Source organism: Taeniopygia guttata, chromosome 24 (genome assembly GCF_048771995.1).
Source record: "Taeniopygia guttata chromosome 24, bTaeGut7.mat, whole genome shotgun sequence".
Taxonomy (NCBI): Eukaryota; Metazoa; Chordata; class Aves; order Passeriformes; family Estrildidae; genus Taeniopygia; species Taeniopygia guttata.
The window spans coordinates 1,263,706-1,286,806 of NC_133049.1; the positions used below are offsets into that span (position 1 = coordinate 1,263,706).

The window sequence follows — 23,101 nt, forward strand, 5'->3', positions numbered from 1 at the left end:
GACCAGAGCTGTGCTGGTGCTGCACAGACAGAGCTGAGCTGTGCTGGTGCTGCACAGACAGAACTGAGCTGTCCTGGCACATCTGCCCGTGCAGGAGGAGCTGGGGCTCTCCCTCTGTGCCTGGATGTGACACGGGAAGAGATCAGGTGTCTCCAGGGCTCCAGCTTGTCTCTCCATCTTCCCACCATCATACTGGGGGTGTTGGTGCTGGGAGTGGTCCTTGACCCCGAATTTCCTGGCTTTACCTGTGCTGCTGGCCGGGGTCGTGCTGGGACAGGCTGTGACCCCGCTGTCCCCCGGGAGCACTGCGTGACTCACGTACCACAGGCTGCTCAGGGCTTAAAAACAGCACATGGGTACCTTTTCCCTGCATGGGTTTGGGTATTTTCAGGCTCACTTTTCCATAATTCTTCCTAAAATAACCGCCTCAGTTACCAGCAGCCAGCAGTGCCCTGCACTTGACTCTCAGCACAGCCGAAGGTTCTCCCCTGCTCTGTGCTCACCCCCTGCCCCTTGGCAGACACTGTGGAGAGAGGAGCAGAGCATTTCTCATCAGTCCTCTGTGTTTGCACAAGCCCTTCTTTTTGGTAGGGAATATTTTCCAGCCTGCAGTCCCCAGGGGAGAGGGCCAAATTTAGGCTCCTCACAGGCGAACGTGCGATATCTGTGCTCAGCTCCCCCAGAGCCGGGGCAGAAACAAACCCAGCCCAGAGCTGCCTGGGGGCCTTGCTTTGGGTAAAGGAAAAACATCTCCCATCCCAGTGCCCCTGCTCAGCATGCCACGCTGGAATGAGTCAGGTCTTCATGGAAAAAAATTTCGGGGTAGGGGCAGGGTGGATTTTACACAGGAAAGCAAATTCAGCACAGCCCAGGAGGAGCAAAGTGCTTGGAAAAAGCCACAGGAAGCAGGGAGTCCATGCTTTGGCGTGCTCCATGCTCTCTCCCAGTGAGTTATGCCTATGGAAAGCTGAAATTTGGCATTTTGACCATATATACATGGAGGAGTCTGTGTCAGGAGTGGGGTCAGGGACAGTGAGACAAAGCAGTTTTGAACATGGAATGTTCTGCTTGTGTCAGGCACTGCACAGGCTGGGAATTCACATGGATTTGGGGTTAGAGGAGCTGGGTTTGGGATGGGTCACCCACTGCCTCGTGCACACCTACTGCTGGTCTAAAAATAGGGCTTTTTCAGGAAAACAACAGTCCTTGTGTGGGGAGTTTTTCCAGGAGCTCACACATGGAAGTGTGCTCACAACCCTCAGGAGAAGGAGAGGTGACAAAGCCTGAGGCAAGCAAGGAAATGATGCAGCCGGAGCTCAGAGCCTCCTGGAGCCCTGGCTGAGGAAGTTGTTGCTGTTTGGGTTGGGCTGGTTTTGTTTAAGTTCGGCCACACCTGCAGCAGGAATTCCCAAAGGACCCCACAGGCCCCAGGATGATGTGGGATTTCAGCTCTGAATCCAATTCTGTTGCTCAGAACGCCCCAGTTTAACCTGGGGAGGAGATTTTGGGAAGTTTGGGGCTCTCTATGTCACAGCAAGTCTTGCACAGCTCTGGGTGCCTTCCACTGGTGACATTTCCTTCCTTTCCTCTTTGCAGAAGAGGTGAAACCGTACCCAGCAAACGGAGTGAACACCACCTACCCCGAGTCCCGCTACACCTCAGACTACTTCATTAGTAAGTCTCAATTAGCAGTGCCAATTATCTCCATTGTCATGCCTGGAAGCACCTTTGAGCCGAGGTTTGTCTGCACCACAATAGAACTGCACCATGCAAAGGGGGATGATGTTTTTCCAAGGGTTTAGGGCTGATTTGGAAGCCTCCTGTACTTTTTGGTGGCTGCCTTGTGTGCCAACATCTGATTTTTTTCAAGCACTGTTTGTCTGAAGCTGTAACTCAGCCGACTTTGAAAGCAGCCTCAGCACACTTGAGTTTGGGAATTGCAAAAAAAGGTAAAAAAGGGAGGGAATGGGAGGAGAAGGCTTAATTTTGGATTGCCAGGGAGGAGCCTAGCAAGGAAAGGGATGAATCTCCACCTGCACTCCTGCACTTCCCATTGCCATTGCTTTGGGGGGGCTCTTTAAGGGCATTGGAAAACTTTGGGGGATATTTCATTGGGAGATATCTCATTGGGAGATATTTCATGAACCAGTAAAAAGCCTAACTGACCTGAAGAGGAGAGATTTGGATGAGGTGTGAGGGAGAAATCCTTGGCTGTGAGGGTGGGGAATCCCTGGCACAGGGTGCCCAGAGGGGCTGTGGACTCTCCATCCCTGGAATTGTCCCAGGCCAGGTTGGAGCTCCAGGGCTTGGAGCAACCTGGGATAGTGGAAGGTGTCCCTGCCCCGGGCAGGTGTGGGATTGGATGAACTTTAAGTTCCCTTCCAATCCAAAACCTGAGATTCTGGGTTTCCATGACTCTGAGGATTGGGATTCCAGGCTCTGGCACTGGGAGGGGTGGCTGTGCAAGGAACCCCCTTTTCCCAATCAGCAATGAAACATTTTTATCCTGAGACTCCACTCCCCAGGATTTTCCAGCTTTTTCCTTCTGGCAGCTCCCCTGGGAGGAGTTTGGTGCAAAGCACATTGAGGATGGTCGGGGGTGTCTTATTTTGCTAAATTGCTGTATTTTTAGAGCCCAGCTCTGTAGCTTCTGGGCCCCTCACCCAAAGCAGTGCCCAGGGGTGGGGCGGGCGATGCTCTGGGTCCCTGGGGCTGGTTTTGGGGGGGCTCTGACTCTGCTGTGCCCCCAGGTTATGGCATCGAGCACGCCCAGTGCGTGCCCCCCTCCGAGTTCTCCGAGCCCAGCTTCATCACCGAGTCCTACCAGACCCTGCACCCCATCAGCTCGGAGGAGCTGCTGTCCCTCAAGTACGAGAGCGACTATCCCGCCGTGCTGCTGCGCGAGCCGCCCCAGGACGCGCTGCAGAGCGACTTCTTCTCCATCAAGCAGGAGGTGGTGACTCCAGACAACATGTGCATGGGCCGTGCCAGCCGAGGTGAGGCTGGGCTGTGGGAAATCAGTTTGGAGACAGGTCTTGGGGTTTGAGGCTTCCACGGTGTGTGTTTGTAGGTAAACTTGGAGATAAGAAATGCTAACTTAGAAATGCCATGGAATGGGACAGATATTGTTGAGAGAGAAATGGAGTTAGGAAAACAGTTTTAAAGATAGCTTTTGTAAATAAGACTAGATACTTTGGAGAAATAGAACTCTGAAAGTTCTAGAAAAGGTATTGTTCGACAGGGACAGGCTTGGATGCCTGCTGTTCTCCCTCTTCCCTCCCGAGGGAATGGCTCTGGGAGCACTGAGGGAGCTGTGCAGTGCTGACACAGCCCTCTCCCAACACATGCTGCCTTCCCTGGTGCCTTTGAGCCCTTCCTGCCCTTCTCTCCAGGGAAAACATGAGGAAGGCCTCTCCTCTCCTCTCCTCTCCTCTCCTCTCCTCTCCTCTCCTCTCCTCTCCTCTCCTCTCCTCTCCTCTCCTCTCCTCTCCTCTCCTCTCCTCTCCTCTCCTCTCCTCTCCTCTCCTCTCCTCTCCTCTCCTCTCCTCTCCTCTCCTCTCCTCTCCTCTCCTCTCCTCTCCTCTCCTCTCCTCTCCTCTCCTCTCCTCTCCTCTCCTCTCCTCTCCTCTCCTCTCCTCTCCTCTCCTCTCCTCTCCTCTCCTCTCCTCTCCTCTCCTCTCCTCTCCTCTCCTCTCCTCTCCTCTCCTCTCCTCTCCTCTCCTCTCCTCTCCTCTCCTCTCCTCTCCTCTCCTCTCCTCTCCTCTCCTCTCCTCTCCTCTCCTCTCCTCTCCTCTCCTCTCCTCTCCTCTCCTCTCCTCTCCTCTCCTCTCCTCTCCTCTCCTCTCCTCTCCTCTCCTCTCCTCTCCGTTTTTACATCCTCTGCAGAAAATCCATGTTTCTGGTGCTGTGAATTTGAACTGAGCTTTTATGTTATCAGGGAGGATGAACTGCTGGGTGCTTGTAGAAATCCCATTTTTAGGAGCCCAGGCAAATCCTCCCAGATTCTTTCTCGTCAGGAATTGCTGTTGAAGGCTCTGAAGAGTTTTGCACTCTGTGATCCAAAGTCTGTCCATTATATTCAAGGATTTGATGGCTGCTTGTTTGAAATATTCTGCTGTAGCCAATTCCTGAGCTTGGATGCGAGGTGCAGATGTCAGGGGCTGGGGCAGCAGCAGAGCTAAGGACCCCCCAAATGCTCCTCTCCAAAAGTGATAGGTACACTATTCATCTTTGAGATGGTGGGATTTAAACACCTGAACACTTGGGAGGATCTGAGCCCAAATACCTTCCCAATTAATGCTGTGAGCCTGGGAACACGTGGGGCCCACGTGTCTGACTGCTTTGTGACCACAGCAGTGATGCCAGGCTGGCAGGAGGCTCTGTCTCCACTCAAAGCAAAAAGCTGAATCCATGGAGCTCAAAGTCCCTCACAAGTGGGATCATTATCTGCAGATTCCAGGTAGGGAACCTGAGGTACAGGGAAAAGATGTGACCCCTAAAATGGAATCCAGGTGTCCTCAGCCCCAGAATTGGTTACAGTGACGCGGTGCTGTGACCAGGTTTGATGTTAAACCCATTTATCCAGAGAGCTGAGGATGAGCTGCCTTCCCAGGAAAGCCAGAGCTGCTTTCCAGGGCTGCATGGCACGTGCAGCTCATTTGGACTTACTCACTCTTTTTCCAAGCTGGGAGAGCCAATTAGAGGGAAGTTATTTTTTGTGCTGTTGACTCTCCTCCTGAGAGAGGCGACCTGAGCCAGAAGGGCAGCAGGGTTTTAATTTAGGGTAAACTTCTCTTTTTTGGGGTTGTTTTTCTGCCTGAATTTCAGAAATGTCTTTCCCTTTTCTTGACCTTTTCTTCAACACAGGTGATTTCATCATTCTCACAGTGCAGTGGTTCAGGAAGGCTTTTGCAACTGTACCTCGAGCCTGTTCTCAGGGGCAAACCTAAAAATGGTTTCAGGGGAGGGAACAGAGAGCCCTGGCTGCTGCTGTTAGCAAAGACTTGAACGCTGATTGCAAGAGGCTGTGCTCACACCAGTGCTGCATTTCAGCCGTGGGAGGGCCTTTGGGGGACACAAATCCTCCCAGGGCCGGGAAAAGCCTTAATACAAAGCAGAGCCCAGTTAATTTATATTTATGTCCCTCTTTACCTTGCTCTGTCTTACAAGGTTAGTCTGACACCAAGTCAAGCCCTTCAGCATCGCCTCAGGGTGAAGGTTTTGCAGACACTCTCCTTCTGTGGGGCCTTTAGGAGGAAGTTTTGGGGTCCCACAGGAGTTGTTTCTCTCTGCCCTGTCAGCGAGGGCGGCTGGTTCAGGAGCGGAGCTGCCAAACTCATTTAAGCTCCTCCCGAGTAAGTGCAGGGTGTGATTGTTCCAGCTAGGTGGAATTTAGGTGAATTTCCAATGGATTGACACAAATCACATCTCTGTCAGATTTTAATGCCTTTTCTAAACGAGCCTGTGCTGCAGGACTGCTCAGGGAATTGGTTATGGCAATTAATGTACACACACACACAGCAGTATTGTGTTCTCCTTAGCAGGATTCAGAGAAGGATTGGAGCGTGAAAATACTAAAAAAAAGAAAAGAGTTTGGACCAGGGCTGTCCCATCAGAATGAAGCCAATGGATCCCAGCTCCCAGTGATTCCAGGCCAGCAATCAGGGCAGGCCCTGCAGTAGTTGAGTCTTTTCATAGCAAGTGCTCTTCAAACTACAACACAACAAATATTTGGGGGCGTGTGCCAGCGCCCTTCCACGTTCCCTGTCCCCCGGGATTTGCTCTCTGGGCCCAGGCTCTGGGTAGCTCTGCCAATGGAAATTTCTCCAGGAGCTCTTGCACAATCCCAGCAGCTGTTTTTAGCTGGGTTTGGGAAATTAGTGAACTTGAATGATCCTGTTACGCTTGTAGCTTGTCAGGAAAGATGTTGAGCAATCAGTAGAGCAGGGAGATCAGAGGCTGCAATTTCAGTTTGTTCTTTGGGGCCTTTTTTAGCTCTGTTTCAGCACAGGGCTGGCTCTGGGGATGTAAATCAGCACTGCTGAGGATCTGGCCTCTCATGTTCTGCCTTTGACTAAAAATACCCCAGAGAGTGACTTTGACACAAACCAGCTGTGCTCACCTTAGCAGAGCTGGAAAAAGCTGTTGGAGCTCTCAGCCATTGGCTCTCCCCCTCCATCAAACCTGCTGCTGGCTGGGGATTTGGGGCTGGCTGGAACAGATGGCAGAAGAAGGCTGCTGCGTAATTTGGGAAGAAACGTCCAGTTCAAGGAGCTGGGTGTGCCTGAGCAGTGTTTGAATAGGGCTGGCAGATGTAGTGGGGGATTTATTGGAGATGTCCAATATCCTTCAGCAGCAAGAGAATCGCAGAAATCAAAGAATCAGAGAAAGGTTTGACTTGGGAGAGACTTTAAAGTTGGTTCCACCCTTGCCATGGGCAGAGACAGCTCCCACTGTCCCAGGCTGCTCCAAGGCCCATCCAGCCTGGCCTTGGGCACTGCCAGGGATCCAGGGGCACCACAGCTGCTCTGGGCACCTGTGCCAGGGCCTCCCTACCCTCATAAAGAGGTCCTGGAGTGCCCATGTTGAGGCTCCTGAGCTCAACCTTGAGTATCTAAAGTGAATTATGTCTCTGAAATTGGAATTGAGGGGCCATATCCAGTCAGCCCCAGGCACCAGTCTTGGTAGAGAGGCCAGATTTGGGTTTTTCCCTGTCTCTCTCTGCCTTGCTCTTCTGCCTGAAGTTTTCCAGGGCTCAGCCCTGCTCTGAATGGCAAAGGTAAAAATATTGCAGCTCTGGGCGGTGCTTACTTTGGAGATGGGATGTAAAGGAACAGCATCAGTTGTCTTCTGCCTGCACAGTGCCGAGGTGAGGCACACTGTGCTGGCCAGGTGAGGCACACTGTGCTGGGCAGGTGAGGCTGCCTGTGCCGGGCAGGTGAGGCACACTGTGCTGGCCAGGTGAGGCACACTGTGCTGGCCAGGTGAGGCTGCCTGTGCTGCCAGGCCCATCTCACCTGCTGTGCCTCCCCCAGGTAAGCTGGGAGGCCAGGACTCCTTCGAGAGCATAGAGAGCTACGACAGCTGTGACCGCCTGACGCAGTCCTGGAGCAGCCAGTCCTCCTTCCAGAGCCTGCAGCGCGTCCCCTCCTACGACAGCTTCGACTCCGAGGACTACCCTGCCACCCTGCCCAGCCACAAGCCCAAGGGCACCTTCAAGGACTATGTGCGGGACCGGGCCGACATGAACAAGGACAAGCCTGTCATCCCTGCTGCTGCCCTGGCTGGCTACACAGGTAGGGCACCATCCTGGGAACCCTCCGTGCCCCCCAGCGCCTCGGGGAGCACCTCCCCATCCCCAGGGCCAGACTCTGGGGCACTCTGGGCTGCCCCAGCTCACTGTGGGGTGAGGGAGGGTTTTGGGGTGTCTGGGGTCAGCCCAGGGCATCCCACAGCTCATGGGGGATGTGGCACCTGGCTGGGCGTGGGCACTCAGTGCCTGGTTCTCCATTTGCCCCTGGCTGGCTCTGGAGGAGTGGGGCTGGGTTGGTTCCTGAGCAGGAGGTGCTGCTCAGCCTCCAGCCCCTGTGCTGGTCACTGGTGGGGCTCTTGGTGGTGGTTTCCCCCTGGGGCAGGAGCAGCCTCATCTCCAGCACTGCTCCCCTCCCTCTGGCACAGAGGAGGCCCCGCTGTACCTTGGTGTGAGGCAGGGATGGGGCGCTGCCAGAGCCATCCCAAACATTTTCCATTCCCTGGGCTGGGAGAGATGAGAAGGTGATAGGCCACGGAAACTCTGGCTCTTTATGACAGCCCTTCAGCAATCTGGCATCTCCAAGGAGAGAAACTTGGTGGGATGGGAGTTCCAGCTAAAGCTGAGCTAATCCTTTCCAGCCCTTCTGTGCCATGGCTTTTCCCTGTGCTCTCAGCAAAACTCTGGGGCTGCCTCCTGCCAGTTCCCCTGGCTCTGCACCTTCAGATGTGTCCCACCCCAGCTGGGAGCAGCTGGTGGAAAGAGTTTGAGGCGATAAAGATCGTCACCAGGTTGAGAGCAGCCCCCGAGGTGCGGCTGTCCCCGAGCGTCCTCCCACACACGGCTCATCTGGGGCTGACACTGAGCCCTTGTGAGGGTGGGGAGAGCTGCAGGAGGGAGGAAAGGTGGGCAGATAATTTTAGGAGTGTAAAAAAGGAAGTGGTTTGTTGCTATAGCTTTAGTTAGAAAGAGAGCTCAGCCCTGCCTGCTGAATTAGACTCTACCAAGTCCATGGGAAATGTGAGAGTGCTCTGCATTCCTGAATGGACTGGGGCTTGGGCGTGTGCTGGGGAGGGAGAGGAGGGACTGTGACCTGGGGCTCATTCTCTGCTGGGCCGTGGAAATTGGTGTTCCTGACAAAAGAGACCACTGAGCACAAGTTGCTCTTTTTGTTCCTATTTTTATTCCTGACGTTGCCTTTCCCTGTGGCACCTGGAAGTGCCTTGGGAGCCCAGGATGCATTTGAACAGCTGGGGAAACTGAGGCACTGCGGTGCTGGCAAAACCAGGAGCATCCTTTTCCAATTGGATATTGGAAAATAATGGATATTTCCATCCTTTTCCAAGCTGGATATTTCCCTCCACATTTGCTGTTGCTCATGGAAAAGAGTGCAGAAGGAACCACCCCTGGAGAGAGGAGAGGAGCTGAAGCCAGTGGCTGGGCCCGGTGTTTTTTCCGAGGAATATCAGCACCCCAAAGGCTGTCCTTGGAGCAGTGCCTTCGGGAAGGGGAGACTCGGGTTCATGCCATGCCAGAGCACAATTCCAAACGCTTTGCTCTGTGTAACATTTTCCCTCCTCTCATTTCCAACCCCTCTTGAAGCTGGGAAGAGAATCCCTCGGCCCAGGCATTTTGGTGGGATAATGAGTGGGAATGCCTGATTTTTTTCTTTATTTTTGCATTGCTTCACTTGATAGGATTTAAATGTGGAGAGGAAAATCTGGAATCACTGGGAATTCTCGAGCTGGAGCTCTGTTTGCCTGCTCTGAAGGCTGCTGAGCAATGTTCAGTGCTCAAGCCAGCTTTTGCCATTAGGAAAGGTCCCTGGACAGGTGATCCTGGCAGGCCGTGAGTCCAGAGATGTCCTCTGAGCCATTTTAAAGCCCCAGACCTTCACCTCTGGGCTTTCCAAGCAAAGGGAGCCCGAGCTGGGCTGCTGTGAGATCAGGGCCTGGGGAGAGTGAGTAGAACATAGGGGATTTCAAACTGGAGGAGAACTGGGCACTTCCCACTCTCTGTGTCTGTGTCAGTGAGGAAAACCCAGCTCAGGATGCCCACTGAGAATGCTGGAGGTCTGGCCTGGGCCAGCTGAGCTCAGAGAGGGGAATGGGCTGGGCTCAGAGAGGGGAATGGGCTGGGCTCAGAGAGGGGACTGGGCTGAGCTCAGAGTGGGGACAGGGCTGGGCTCAGAGTGGGGAATGGGCTGAGCTCAGAGTGGGGAATGGGCTGAGCTCAGAGTGGGGAATGGGCTGAGCTCAGAGTGGGGATTCAGGCTGAGCTCAGAGTGGGGAATGGACTGAGCTCAGAGTGGGGACTGGGCTGAGCTCAGAGTGGGGAATGGGCTGAGCTCAGAGTGGGGATTCAGGCAGAGCTCAGAGTGGGGATTCAGGCAGAGCTCAGAGTGGGGACTGGGCTGAGCTCAGAGTGGGGACTGGGCAGAGCTCAGAGTGGGGAATGGGCTGTGCTCAGAGAGGGGATTCAGGCAGAGCTCAGAGAGGGGAATCAGGCTGAGCTCAGGGCTCCTTGTGCGTGGCTATGCTTTACTCCTGCTTTACTCAGGGGAGGAAGTGCTGTCTGGCAGCCAGAGCAGAGGAACTGAGTCTGGGCTCTGCTGAGGAGGTGGAGCCTCCCAAGGAGCAGAGCAGGAGCCCAAAACACTGGGCCTTGGCTTTCATTTCCCACCTGAGGACTCAGCCAGCAGCCAGCCCCCTCCTCGTGGTGGCCCTGCTGGACGTGGCAGGGTGAAGAGGCACATCACATCACTCATCCCCAGAGCTTTAATGCCCAGACAGTCTCGTTCAGGTTCTGTTAGCAGGCCCTGTTCCTGTGGTGCCCAGGGCGGTGGCCCCAGCACATCTCTGATGGTATCTGCCCCAGAGGCGCGTTTTGGGGTGAGAAGGTGCATTTTGGCGGAAGCTCTGTGTGTGTTTGATGTGTTCTTCACCCAGCTCTGAGCAGCCTTTCAGAGCTGCCTTATCTGCCCCCACATCTTGACCTATTTTAACAAGTTGCCATGGTTGCTCACAGAGAGGTTGATGCAATTTTCTTATCTTTTTTTTTTTTTGAAGGAGAAATGTAATTGCTCAGGAGTTGGTGAACTTTAGTTTCCATCTTTGCAGGGAGGGCCAGCCCTGGACACCTGGGTTTGGAGCTGGCTCAAAGCTTGGTCAGCTTGAATTTTACCTGAGGGAACAGATGGAGCTGGGCCAGGGGAGGGTTAGGTTGGATTTTAGGGAAAGGTTCTGTCCCCAGAGGTGCTGGCACTGCCCAGGCTCCCCAGGGAATGGGCACGGCCCCGAGGCTGCCAGAGCTGCAGGAGCCTTTGGGCAGCGCTGCCAGGGATGGACAGTGGGGGATTGTTGGGGGTCTGTGCAGGGCCAGGGGCTGGAATGGATGATCCTGTGGATCCCTCCAGCTCAGGACATTCTCCGATTCTGAGATTCCACATGAAGCCAGATTTTATTTTCTTTGCCGTGACACAGAGTGCATCCATGAAATCCAGGCAAAGGATGGCTCAGGATGTGTGTTCCCTGCTAAACCTCACGCTGGCTCAGCTGAGCTCAGTCTGAGCTCTGTGGCTCAGCAGCAGAGCCGTGTTTGGTGTGAGTGGGCAGAGATCCCTCCAGTGCCTGAGCCCAGCTGGGGCAAAGCCAGCTCAGCTCTGCCTCCACATCCCTGGGGCTGTGCCCTAGCTGGATCCTGCAGCCTCTGGTGATTCCCATGGCCACCAGCATCCTGCAGGAGCCTGGCACCAGCTGCATAAACTCAGCTGGATCCTTGTGCCCTGTGTTTGCAGCCCGTGCTGCCGCTCCCCTGGTGCTGCAGGGAGGGTCACAGGAGGCTCAGACCTTGCTGGGTCGCTGTGGCCATTCAGCACTGAGCTGCTTTTGGGCTCCCTGGAGCAGCTGTGTGGTTTGGCAGCCAAGTGACGGGGTTTGTTTGCTCTGTGGTGGGCAGGACCCACACCCCGGGGCTTTCCATCCACGGTGGCGGTGCTGCCATGGCCCAGAAGGGCTGCTCCACATCACTGAGCACACAGCACGGCCAGCCCTCGTGTTCCAGAGGGGACGGGAGAGGGATGGCAGAGCTGGGGGGGTCACAGCAAGCCCTGATCCCACAGATGCAGGGCTGGGGTTGTATGGCCGCTGCTGCCTGTCCTCTGCTCCAGGCCTGGTTAGGGAGGTGCTGATCCTTTAAAGCCAGTCCCAGCACTTGAAGAGTTAATGCCCCTTCCAGCTGGTGTCACCATGCCCTGAGTGTCCCTCTCAGAGCATCCCGAATTCGGGAGGCTGTGCAGGAACAGCCTCCTTCACAGATGTTATCCCACCCTGAGCTCTCTCCCCTGAGCTGGACCTGCCCAGGCCAGAGCTGGCTGTGCCAGGGCCGTGCCAGGGCTGTGCCAGGGCCGTGCCAGGGCTGTGCCAGGGCTGTGCCAGGGCTGTGCCAGGGGGCCCAGATGTGCCTCAGCCCTGCAGAGGGTGAGCTGCTGTGCTGCGGGGCTGGAGCCTCCCCGGCTGTTTGTGAGCGATGCTTATCTGTGACCCGCAGTGAAAGCACAGCTGCTGTTTTGCAAGAAAGTCAAGGCGGTGCCAAGGCAAGCGGGTCTCTTTCAGGGCACCTCAGGTGCTGCTGCCCTCCCCCTGCTGCTGTGCTGCTGCTCTGGAGCCTCCACAGGCCAGATCCCCCCTGTGCTGTGGCCATCAGCGCCCAAAACCTGCCAGCAGCTGCCTTCCTGTCCCTGTCCTGCCGCGCTCCAGCGCTCGGGCTGTCCTTGCCTTCCCTTCCCTTCCCCAGCCCGTGCTGCAGCATTCCTGGATTCCAGCACCTTCCCTGCCTGCACACTGGAGCAGAGTGTCCCCCTGGACATCTGCAGCCTCAGCACAGGAGGTTGGGGGTGCAGGCACCCCTTCCTGTGCACAGCAGCACAGCTGCTCCTCCGGGATGCAGGGGATGGTGTCACCCTGCCCCTCCTGGCTCATGTCCTTCACCTGTCCCTCCTGGCTCAGGTCCTTCATGTCCTGCTCCTTCTGGCTCATGTCCTTCATGTCCTGTCCCTCCTGGCTCATGTCCTTCATGTCCTGCTCCTCCTGGTTCATGTCCTGCCCCTCCTGGCTCAGGTCCTTCACCTGTCCCTCCTGGCTCATGTCCTTCACCTGTCCCTCCTGGCTCATGTCCTTCACCTGTCCCTCCTGGCTCATGTCCTTCATGTCCTGCCCCTCCTGGCTCATGTCCTTCATGTCCTGCCCCTCCTGGCTCATGTCCTTCAGCTGCCCTTGCAGGTGACTTCAGGGTGACCACCCAGCAGCTCCTGCCCCCTTTTGCCTCCGGCAGGGCCCAGTAGGCTCAGTGCCCTGCTGGCCTCCCCAGGGTGGGACTCAGGGTGGGCCCAGGGCCGGTTCAGTGGCTCCTGCCCCACCTGCCAGACGTGCAAACGAGAGCAAACGCAGCCCCACGCGCCGCTGCCCAACCGTGGCACAGCTCAGCTCTCCCCAGGGCTCCTCCAGCCCGGGGCTGATGGGGCAGCAGCTCTGGCTGGGTCTCCTCCAGACACCCAGGGGTGCTGCTCAGCAGCTCGTGGCCTGCAGGAGCAGTGTCAGGGGGATGTGGAGCTCACAGAGCCCCTGGAGCTCTGCCAGGTGCCTCTGGAGTCAGCCTCTGAGTCTGGGACAACGCTCTCAGGCACGGGGCAGTCCCATGCAGCACCAGGGGTTGGAGTCGATGATCTGTGTGGGTCTCTTCCCACTCGTGAGATTCTGAGATCAGTCCTCCCAACACTCCCTTCCTGAGAGCAGAGGAGCTGCAGCAGGGAGGCAGCTCTGGCCTGGCCTGGCCCCTGGCTGCTCCCGAAGGAAGGAGGAAGGAGCCTCCTGGGTCCTTTCCTGCCTTTTCACACCTCTTCTTTGGAGATGCTCCATCCAAGCTCCACCACTTTGCAGTGTCTGGGCAGGAGTTGTGGGATCTGGTCTGGCGAGGCAGTGATGGGGACCAGCACTCCCAACACTCGGGGGGTTCTGGGGACCGTGGTGCCATCCAGGGGGTGGGCAGGGTGGCAGGTGAGTGGGGCAGGGGCTGTTTTGGAGCCGTTGCCAGGCCCGATTGTTTTGTGGGGTGGGAACCACAAACCGCAGAGCGCCAGGCAAAGGTGCCTCGCGGGGGGGTTGGTAGCTGGGGTTTTTCTGTCTTCTTGTCTTGTTTGAACCAAGGGAAACAAAACAGAGGCCGTTGGGAGGGGTGGATGTGTAAAACCGTCCCGAGAGAGACGGCAGGGCTGGGGCTGTGCCCTCCCTGCGCGGTGCCCGCTGCCCCAGCCGGGCGGTGCCACCGGCACTGTGCCACTGGAACGGCCCCACCCGGCACAGTTTGGTGTCCCCGTGGTGGGGAAGGAGGTCAGGGACCTGTCCTGACCAAGGAAGGATGGCACAGGGATGGCATGGCACCAAACCCTTCACTCTGGGGACACCGTCAGGGCTTGGTGCTGAGGGAGCCCCGCTCAGACAGCGGTTCCCAGTTCCCACAATTCCGGCTGACACCCGGCCCAAGAGGAATATTTTCCCCCTGACGCCGCAGAATTCCTGTGGTGTGACAGTCCCTGCTGAAGGACCCTGTTCAGTGCCACCAAGGCCAGACAGGGCCCCCATTGTGGGGCTATTTTCAGCAGCCCCGTGGGTGCAGGAGGTCACAGTGGGGTGGGAGGACCCCCCCACCTCTCTGAGTCCTCCTCTTGTCTTCTGTGGAGCAGAGGCTGCCCCCAGTCCCCAGCCAGGGCTGGGTCTGCTCTGGGAAGCCCCTGGACGTGTGTGGAAGGAGCAATGCCATAAAAGCTGCCTTGTGCCCCTCCATCTCACACTTGGAGCTGCATCCCAGTCCAGGCTGTGGGTACAGGTGGTTGTTTTGGGATAACCAAGGCAGCAGATCCCATGGCCTTGGGACAGCCTGGCTGTGTGGAGTGATCCCAAACCGTGGGATCCCAGGGAGTGATCCCAGCCTGGCATCCTGATGGGGATTTCCAGCCCTGGCTGGGATGAGGGGAAGGGTTGGAGCACGAGGGATGGAAAACGGGTGCTGCTCCCAGCTCCTGTGGATGAGGAGGTTTTGGGTGCAGGGACGAGCCCAGGAGCTCCGTGCTCACCCTGTGACATTGAAGGGAGGCATTGCTGCATGAGCCACCTGGAAATCCTGTGGGAATATTCCCTGCTCCTTGCTGGCTGCAGAGTGGCTCATTTGTGGAGATCCCCCTCCCAGCACTGCTTACAGCTGCAGCAGATGATGCCCTGACCTCCAGCACTGCTCCCTGCTCTGTTCTCCTCCCTGCAGTGCAGACCTGGGGCACAGGCCTGGGCATGTGCCGGGGTTTGGCTCCTGCCACCCCGCTGCCATCTCGAGCCGTGCCACATCTGCCAGGCTCGACTGCCTCCCCCTCGGGCAGGGAGGGGGTGTGCAGGAGCTGGGACATGCCTGGAGCCCTGCACAAACACATTCCTCACATAGCTGCCTGTCCAGAGAGAGGAATTTGGGGTTTTACGTGTGTCCTGCAGGCAGCCCAGAATAGACCTTGGGAATCCCTGTTCCAAAGATGACACCACTTCCTTGGAAATCCCAAAATACCCAGCAGGGTGGCACTGGGGGCGGTGGCAGGAGCCCCACCTTGCTTGCTGCAGAGAGGGCAAGAATTCCTGGGTTTCCCAGCACCTCTTCCTGCCAGGAACCCAAACAGGAGTGGCTCTGGCCTTTGGCTCAGGCTTAGCGAGGCTGGAACCTCCAAAGACCCTGCAGGGCCAGGATGGCCCAGGGGTGTTTCGAGGGCAGGTGATGAATTTCCATCCCTCTTATTTTGGGGAAGGAATCAACTAAAAATCCTTATTCTTCAGTTGGCAGGAGAGAAATCAATGGGAGGGGAGGGACCTGGCCTTGGACACTTGGGCTGTGTCTCTGTTAACTCGATTTGGGTGTTGGATGTTTCCTGGCTGTGTATGGGGAGTCAGTGTAAGGCCAGATGGGCCAAGAGAACTCATCCCCTTGGGAATTCACCTGTGGAAGACCTCAGGCAGCCACTGAGGTGTTTTCTCTGCATTTAGAGTTCACTGCTATAAATAGGCCTGAGCCTGGAGATGTGGTGGCACTTCAGGCCAGGCTTTTCACTCCTCCCTGTCAACAAGCGGCGAAGGCATCATCTGAATTTCCTGCCTCATTTTGGTGTGGATAATCCAGCTCCATCCCTACTGGAGAGTGCAGTTGTGGAGTCAACATCTTGGAAAGCTCCAGAGGAGCAGCAGTCCAGCCTTTCCCTGCCGAGTCCCTTCCCATTCCAGCAGAATGAGCCAGGAGCTCCCTGCCCTGCCCTGCCTGTGGCTGTGATAACCCCCAGGCCTGGCGCTGACAAAGCCCTGGAGCGGTTCCACAGGGATAACAGGAGGGAGACAATTTGGGAAGGGCTGGATGGGACATGGCCATTCCCGTGTCCTGGAGCCAGCTCTCTCATTTCCTCCTCCCCAGCAGCTTTTGAGTCATTTCAAATCTTGTGGAGAAGGGGAGCAGCTCTCCCTTCCCTCCATGGGTTATCCCACAGCCACAGCTCGGACAGCATCCATTGTCATTGCTGGAAACAGGCTGGGCTCCATCCCTTTTTCTGAGCCCATAACTCATTTTCTCCCTGCTTGAAGCTTTGCTCAGTGCTGTCAGCACTGGGATTACCCCAGCTAATCCAGCCTGTGCAATTCTCTGTGGGATAAATAATTTCCTTTCTCCTCTGGCTGTCTCATTGTAATTATTGTCATTATTAATGATCTATTCCAAGCTGGGTTTAAACCATGGCAGGGTCTCTCCCAAAACACCTTACCCACAGCTAAGTGGGTACTTGGGGCAATACTTGGGGTGTGGCCACCTTTGGGAGTTGCTCATCAAAGAGATTTTAGCTCCAGGGCTTCTCCTCTACCTTGGTTTGGTACACAAGCCCAAGGAAGAAATAAATATTTTAAAACTTCTCCACCTGTGGCCAAACCCCGCCGCAGGCTCTCACTGGGACAAACTGGTGATGGCCAGAGTGAGTGATTGGAGGGGAGATGGAGACCAGGTGAGGAAGGAGAGGTGGAATGCCCATGGTGTGGGATGCTCTGCATCACCTCGTGCCTCTCCAGCTGGGCCAGGGGAGCAGCAGCCGCGGGGAGGTTCCTTGTGGGTTTGCTGAGGCTGTGCCAGTGAGGAGATCCTGGGCTGGGGAGCTCTGTGTGCCCCCGCCCTCCCCATGGGCCTGCAGAGCCCATTCCTGCAGCAACACGCCCTGGAAAGAGGCCAAGGAATTCTCGTAGCTGGCTCCCCTTATCTGGATCAGCAGCACCGAGCAAAGAGTCACGGTCGGAAGCGGAGTCTGCCCGAGTTCAGCCGTGGCCGGCGGCGCTTTGGCACCGAGGCACTGGCACTGCTCTGGTGCCAAGGCAGTGACTCCTCCTGTTCGTGTGCCAGGAAAATAATCCTATTTATGTAACTCCACATGAAGCATTCCAGGGCATGAATATTCAGCTCTTCCTGCAAACAGGAAGCTCTGTTACCTGTAGGGATTAGCTCAGCTCCTGCCCTGTGGCTGCTGGTGGCTCTTTTTGACAGGAGAAGGCTTTATTTGATTCAGTGAGCACCTTTTGTATGGGAATTTTTTCCCCGCTGTGGTAGAACAAACTGTGTTTTCCTGGCATTAATATCCCGTGTTTCCTTTGTCTTTCTAGGCAGTGGACCCATCCAGCTGTGGCAATTCCTGCTGGAACTGCTCACTGACAAGTCCTGTCAGTCCTTCATCAGCTGGACGGGCGATGGCTGGGAATTCAAACTTTCAGACCCAGATGAGGTAAAGTGCCCTGGAATTAAGTGCACAACCCAAATTCCTCAGAAATATTGGTGTGGAAAAGCCTCTCCTCCTCCCTTTGGGCAGTCACTTTGTTCTAGTCATGGGCATGTTGTGGGGAGCCAAGGAATCAGAGTCCAGCTGAAGGTTTGCTGAAAACTGGGATGCAGTCACCCTTTGGAAGAAGGGGTTTGTGCCCAAAGTTGGTGGGAAGTAGCTGGGACACCTTAGGGAGAGGAGCAGTGGCAAAGCTCTTCAGATAGGCGGGGTACAGGTGAGGGGTGACTGTCCCCTGCTTTGGGAACAGATGGGATCTTTTTCCCCTCCCTTGATGGGAAGGTGGGAGTTGGTCTCTTCTGCCAAGTACCAGTGACAGAACAAGAGAACTCAAGTTGCACTAGGGGAGGTTCAGGTTGGATATTAGGGAACATTTCTTCATGGAAATGAGGAAATGGAAATTTCTTCCATTGGAGGAAATTCCATCTTTCCAAATGGTAATTTCCTCCATTTCTCCTGGCACAGCTGCCCATAGAGTCCCCACCCTGGAGGGATTTAAAAGCTCTGTGGATGTGGCACTTAGGGACATGGATCAGTGCTGGGCAAATTGGACTCCATGACCTTAGAGGGCTTTTCCAACCTAAATAATTCCATGAGTGACTAGAGCTTGTCTAAGTACAGAAGTGACTGGCACTGGGCCCATTGCATGTCGGTGTCACCCGGTTTGGAACTGGCAGAAGGTGGAGGAGGAGCCTTGGGAAAGGGGTGAAGGACTTGGGATATGAGGATATATCTGAGATACCACATGAAATTACCCAGATAAATCCTCATGGCATGCTCTGCCATTGCACAGAGGTTGGTTTTCTCAAGCATCAGTTCCTAATGATGAGGAACTCTGTGAAAATTCCTGCTGGGAAGGGAACATCCCCACAGACCCGCCCAGCGAGGCAGGCTGACCTTTCCTCCCTGTCCCTTGCTGTGCCTGCAGGTGGCCCGGCGATGGGGCAAGAGGAAAAACAAGCCCAAGATGAACTACGAGAAGCTGAGCCGCGGGCTGCGCTACTACTACGACAAGAACATCATCCACAAGACGGCCGGGAAGCGCTACGTGTACCGCTTCGTCTGCGACCTGCAGAGCCTGCTGGGCTACACCCCCGAGGAGCTGCACGCCATGCTCGACGTCAAACCCGACGCCGACGAGTGACAGCGACGCGGGGACAGCGCTGTCCCCCGGGAGAGCCCAGGGACTTCTGTGGTGGTTCTTTTCTCGTTGATTTTCGCTGTTCTTCTGCTCGTTTTTTTTCCGAGGGCCGCTCAGACTCGAGGCTTTGAGGATGTCAGGGGAGAGGGGGGAGGAAGAGGAAAACTTTGGCTTTTTTGTTGATTTTCCTGAAAGTTCCAAGACAGGTTTTTCTGGGGGAAAATTCTGAGTTTTGAGAAAGCCAGGAAAATGTAGCTCACTTAAAAAACCAACAATCCCCTCCCCACCTTTGACTCTTTAGAAAAAAATGCGACGGAATGGATCCCTTTGGTTGCTCACACACAAACTGACAGGTCAGGAATGGCAATATTCCTGAGGATTTGAGGAAATTTAAACTTTTTTCTTTTGGAAAACCAAAATGGGTTAATATTCTTGCTTTGGGGAGGGGCAATATAGGAAAAAAACCAAGAAAAGGTGTTCCATCACCTTTCTGTCAGTTGTCTTCTTTTCTACAAGAGAATTTTTCCTATTAGGGATCAAAACTTTTTATTTTTTTTTAAAGTTTTATTTTATTAAATTTTGTGCCAGTATTTTTTTTTTTTTTCTAAATAGTCTTAAGCTCTAAGATGGTCTCAGTATTGCAATATTGTGTGTGTTTGTTTCTGTTCTGCCAGCAGGGAGTTTTATCCCAGGGAGGAAAAAGATAAAAACAGGAATTAGTTTATGCAGACCCCACTGGAGAATTGGAATGCTGGGACTGGGATGGGAAGGAAAATGAACTCCGAAGTGGCTCCTGTTGATGCTGGCTGGGGGTGCCACTCCTGTTTCCAGCCCCACACACTGTGCTGATAATGCTGGTTGAAATCCCTGCTTTTTTTTTTAATGCCTGGCTGGACAAATCCTCTCAAAATTCCCACGGAAAATGTCTTTTTTTGCATTTTCCAAATCACTTCTTTTGCTCAAGGAACACTTTGGTGCTTACAGAATTTTTTTTTTGGGGGGAGGGGGAAAGGAGAGAAATTCCCATGTTTTCAATGTGGTAAATGGAAAATATGCAAGTTAATTGAGGGGAAAAATCAGGGAAAAGTTCAAAACCCAAAGGGAAATGTTTTTTCCTTCCTGTTTCAAGCAGCTCTGTCCTTATGACCGTGTGTGGGCACAGCAGAAAGGAAATTGTCCCTGCAAATGGGCTCTTTCTGGCCCTTGGCTGCTGCTGCCAGCAGTCCTGTCGGGGTGTGAGTGGCACAGAGCAGGGTGGCACAGCGGGGCTGTGGGGTCAGGCCCTGGGAAGCTGCTCCCTCCAACCCCTCCTGCAGCTGCTTTTCCCTGGGGGGTCACTCCTGCTCTTCCTCTGCTCCCCGGGGTGCTCTGGGCAGGCTGAGGACAAGGTCCCACCACCCTCGGGTGCAGCGGTGGGACTTGAAGGGTCAGAGGTTGTTCCCATGTCCCAGTACAACCCCAAAGCCAGATCCCTGCAGATTTGCCTCCCGAGGGAATCTTTCACCCCCCTGGGTGTTTGCATTTAAAGGCAGCATTTTGTACTTTACCAAAATCCCTCCTCTGAGTGTGTTTTGTCTGTGTCTTGGGGCACAGAGTTCATTCCTGAGGCACTGTGGGACAGCTCTGGGAGTCAGGGGGTCAGAGCCTTTCCAGAGGTGCTGTGGAGTGATTCCTGCCTGATCCCAATGGACAGAACAGGAATCTGTGTAAAATACATGGAATATTCAGGCACAGCCCCCCCTCACAGAGGCAGAGCTGGGGGGGAGCCCAACCCCAAAATGATGCCCAGAGGTGCTGGGCTCTCCTTTGCCTCTGGAGCGGGGGGCACAGCACCTCTGTATCCTAAAACCAGGCATTTTAGGGAAAGTCAGCCCCAGAATTGCTGTGTCCTTATAAAAGGTGGAGCTGGAGGGGAATGGGAAGGCCAGGAGGGAGCTCCTGCCAAGGGGGTGGAAGCAGAGGGGGTCCAGGAAGGGAGGTCCGAAGGAAAGGGTGGGATGGAGGGAAAGGAGGGAAGAGGGCATGGAAGAAGGTGAAGGGAACCCCAAAGGAGGAAAGGGATGCTGCCCATTGAGAAGTGGAACTCAGGCTCATCTCCTTGGGCAGGCAGGGAGGAGGATGGGGACAGCCTGGCCAAGCTGGAGGGAGGAAAGGAAAATTGGGATATCACGGATGCGACCCCCAGAGGTGAGGCTCTGGGACAGATCCAGCCTGAGCCACAGCTGGGCAGGGAGCCAGAGAGGTGTGAGGGCGCAGAGTGCACAGGGAGGAGCTGGTAACGAGCATCCCAACAGCAATCAGAGGGGTTTTTGGGACGTTCAGGGTTGCTGCAAAGTGCCCTGAGCTTGTCTGTCATGGGTCACTTCAATTCCCCTTCCACCCTTAGAAAGGGACCCCCAGACATCCCAGCTCCTGCCCCGGCATGGGCCGTGTCCCAGGACACCCCTCCTGCTTTGCTTGGATGCTCCAGCTGAAAAAGGAAAAGAATGGGACAAAATTTCCCTCCAATAGGAGGAATTGCAGGTTTGGCTACCCCACGCCCCCTGCCAGGCTAAATCCCTCCTCACTGTGCTTATTCCAGGTTTCCAAGCTGAGCTTGTGTGTTCCCAGTGATTTTGGGGAGATGGTTGAAGGTAAGGAAGGGTGAGCCATGGGAAGCAGCTCTGGATTTTTGGAAGAAGCCTCTGGCTGGAGTTTCCCCATCATTTCTCCCAGCCCTTTGCCCTCCCAGCTCACAGCCTGTGAACAGTCACAGACACATCAGCTCCATCATTTCCTATTTTCCTTTGCTTTTTTTCCCATTCTAGAGGCCATCCCAGAGATGGGTGCTGTTTATACACTGGAAATGTGCAGGTTTCTCTTTGTTTCTTTTGCTTTGTTCCTTTTTCCTTCTGCTTTTCTTTGCTGGCCTTTGGTGAGGGCTGCGCTGAGCCGGACGAGCTCAACCCTCTGAGCCCTCTGAGCTCCTTCAAGTCCATGAAAATTTGGTTAATTCCCACCTGCTGGCCCAGAAGGATGGATTTGAGAGGGATGATGGAGATCTGCCAGGGCTGGACTCCCTCCTGTGCTGTTTCCTCCACACAGGAGTGAATCTCCCCCTTGCAGATACTGCTGGAAACGGGGTCATTTTGCCTTGGTTTGGAATGTCTCAGGTGCTTTGGGTGAGATTTTGGGATATTTTCCGTGTCCTGGTCATTCTCTGCTGTTTCCATGTGGGTTGCTGTTCCCTTGGCCCCTCTGGCAGAGCCTGAGCCCTGCTTGCAAATAGCTTTGGAGGCCTTGACAGTTGATATTTGGGAACTCAAAAATAAAGGGAAAAAACCCAGTAATGATAAAACCACCCCAATAATGATAAACCCCACACCAATAATGACAAAAACCACAAGCACTTTCCTGCTGCCGGTCCCTCTCCATCTCCATGTGTGGGATCACCATAATCCTTGGAATTTGGGGTGTGTCCAAGTGGAGATCCATGGCATTCCCACACTCCCACCATCCCGATCCAGATGGGATCATTCAAGGGGAGAAATAACAAAACAGGGCAACAAATAAAGAGTAATGTAAAATTTCACTTTCTCCTGTCTTCCCAAAGCAGTATCTCCTCCAAAAAACAGTCCCAGGAAGCAGCAGTCAATCCAGATGCTGCAGGAAACATCTCCACTTTCTGAGTTTTGAGTTTTTGGAGGGGTTTTCTCTGAGGTTTTTAGGATTCAATTGCTGGTTCCTTGTGAACTTTGGAAAACTGGGATGCCTTGGTGTGCTCTGCTCCCTGGTAGGGTCTGTGTAACACCCAGGAGCTGTTGTCTACATTCCAAAGAGGTTTAAATAAAGGATAATTCTATGTATACATATATGTTATAATGGAATATCTCCAGGAATTAACTGCCTCAGTAAAAAAAAAAAAAACAAAAACAAACATAAAAAAAACAAAAATAAGGAAGTCTTTTTTTGTTTTATTTTGGTTTTACACATTTTTTTAAGCTGATAAACTTAGAAGAAGTAAAAAAAAAAGAGATTGTTATATTGTGCTGTTCGACTATTTTCCAACGTGTATTTTCATATAATTTATATTTTTTAAAAGTGGGAAAAAAAAGTTTAAAAGTGAGATTTAAAAAAAAAAAAAAACACAAGGAAAAAGCAGGTGCTTTTTTAAAAAAACCTGAGCTGAGGTAGCTTAGAGATGTAGCGATGTGTGTGTGTGTCCGTGTGTTGTGTCTGGTTCCGTTTGTTTTTTTTTTTAAGGATTCAAAAATAAAAAAATCCCTCCTCCACTGAATTCCTAGAGAAGGAGGGGATTGGTTTTGTTTTAATTGCTGATGCTGGCACATCATTTTGCTGGAGAGTTTTTTATATACTGTAGCCTTATTTCATATCGTATTTTAAACCATGTGAAATTAAAAGAATAATTCCTAACCCTTGGTGTCCGTGTGATTATTCCTTGCCTTTTCTCTTTGCATCTGGGGCAGAAAGAGGGAAAACAAAAAATGTAGAAAATCCAGCAATTTCTCTGTTTTCCCCCTTATTGAAATTGGGGTTTTATGGGGAAGAAGGGCCTGGCTGACACCACGGTGGGGTGATGCTCCTCACGGCTCCCTCTCACTTTGGGATCGTGGATCCCATCCCAGGCTTTCCAAACCCTCTTTCATCCCTCACTGGGAGGGATGGGGTATCTGGTTCACCAGTCCAAATGAGCTTTGAGAGGGGCATTTTCCTCAGCAGGACCTCAGGGAATGGGTACAGCCACCTCTGCAGATCCCGTGGCCACCAAGGGGAAGATGTTCTGGGAATTCGCTGTCCTCCTGGAGACCTTGAGCTGTGGCCC

At 54.1% G+C, this 23,101-nt stretch overlaps 1 protein-coding gene across 1 annotated transcript in view; it reads left to right on the forward strand.

Moving 5' to 3' along the window:
* The window catches only part of ETS1 (ETS proto-oncogene 1, transcription factor), an 80,702-nt gene extending 58,010 nt beyond the window's left edge, over positions 1–22,692 (forward strand). Inside the window, 5 exon segments of the mRNA XM_030290856.4 lie at positions 1,597–1,674; positions 2,751–2,996; positions 7,035–7,295; positions 16,966–17,084; positions 18,067–22,692. Of these exon segments, the coding sequence (XP_030146716.4) occupies positions 1,597–1,674; positions 2,751–2,996; positions 7,035–7,295; positions 16,966–17,084; positions 18,067–18,282 (920 nt within the window). The 3' untranslated portion in view covers positions 18,283–22,692.
* Positions 22,693–23,101: the final 409 nt, after the last annotated feature.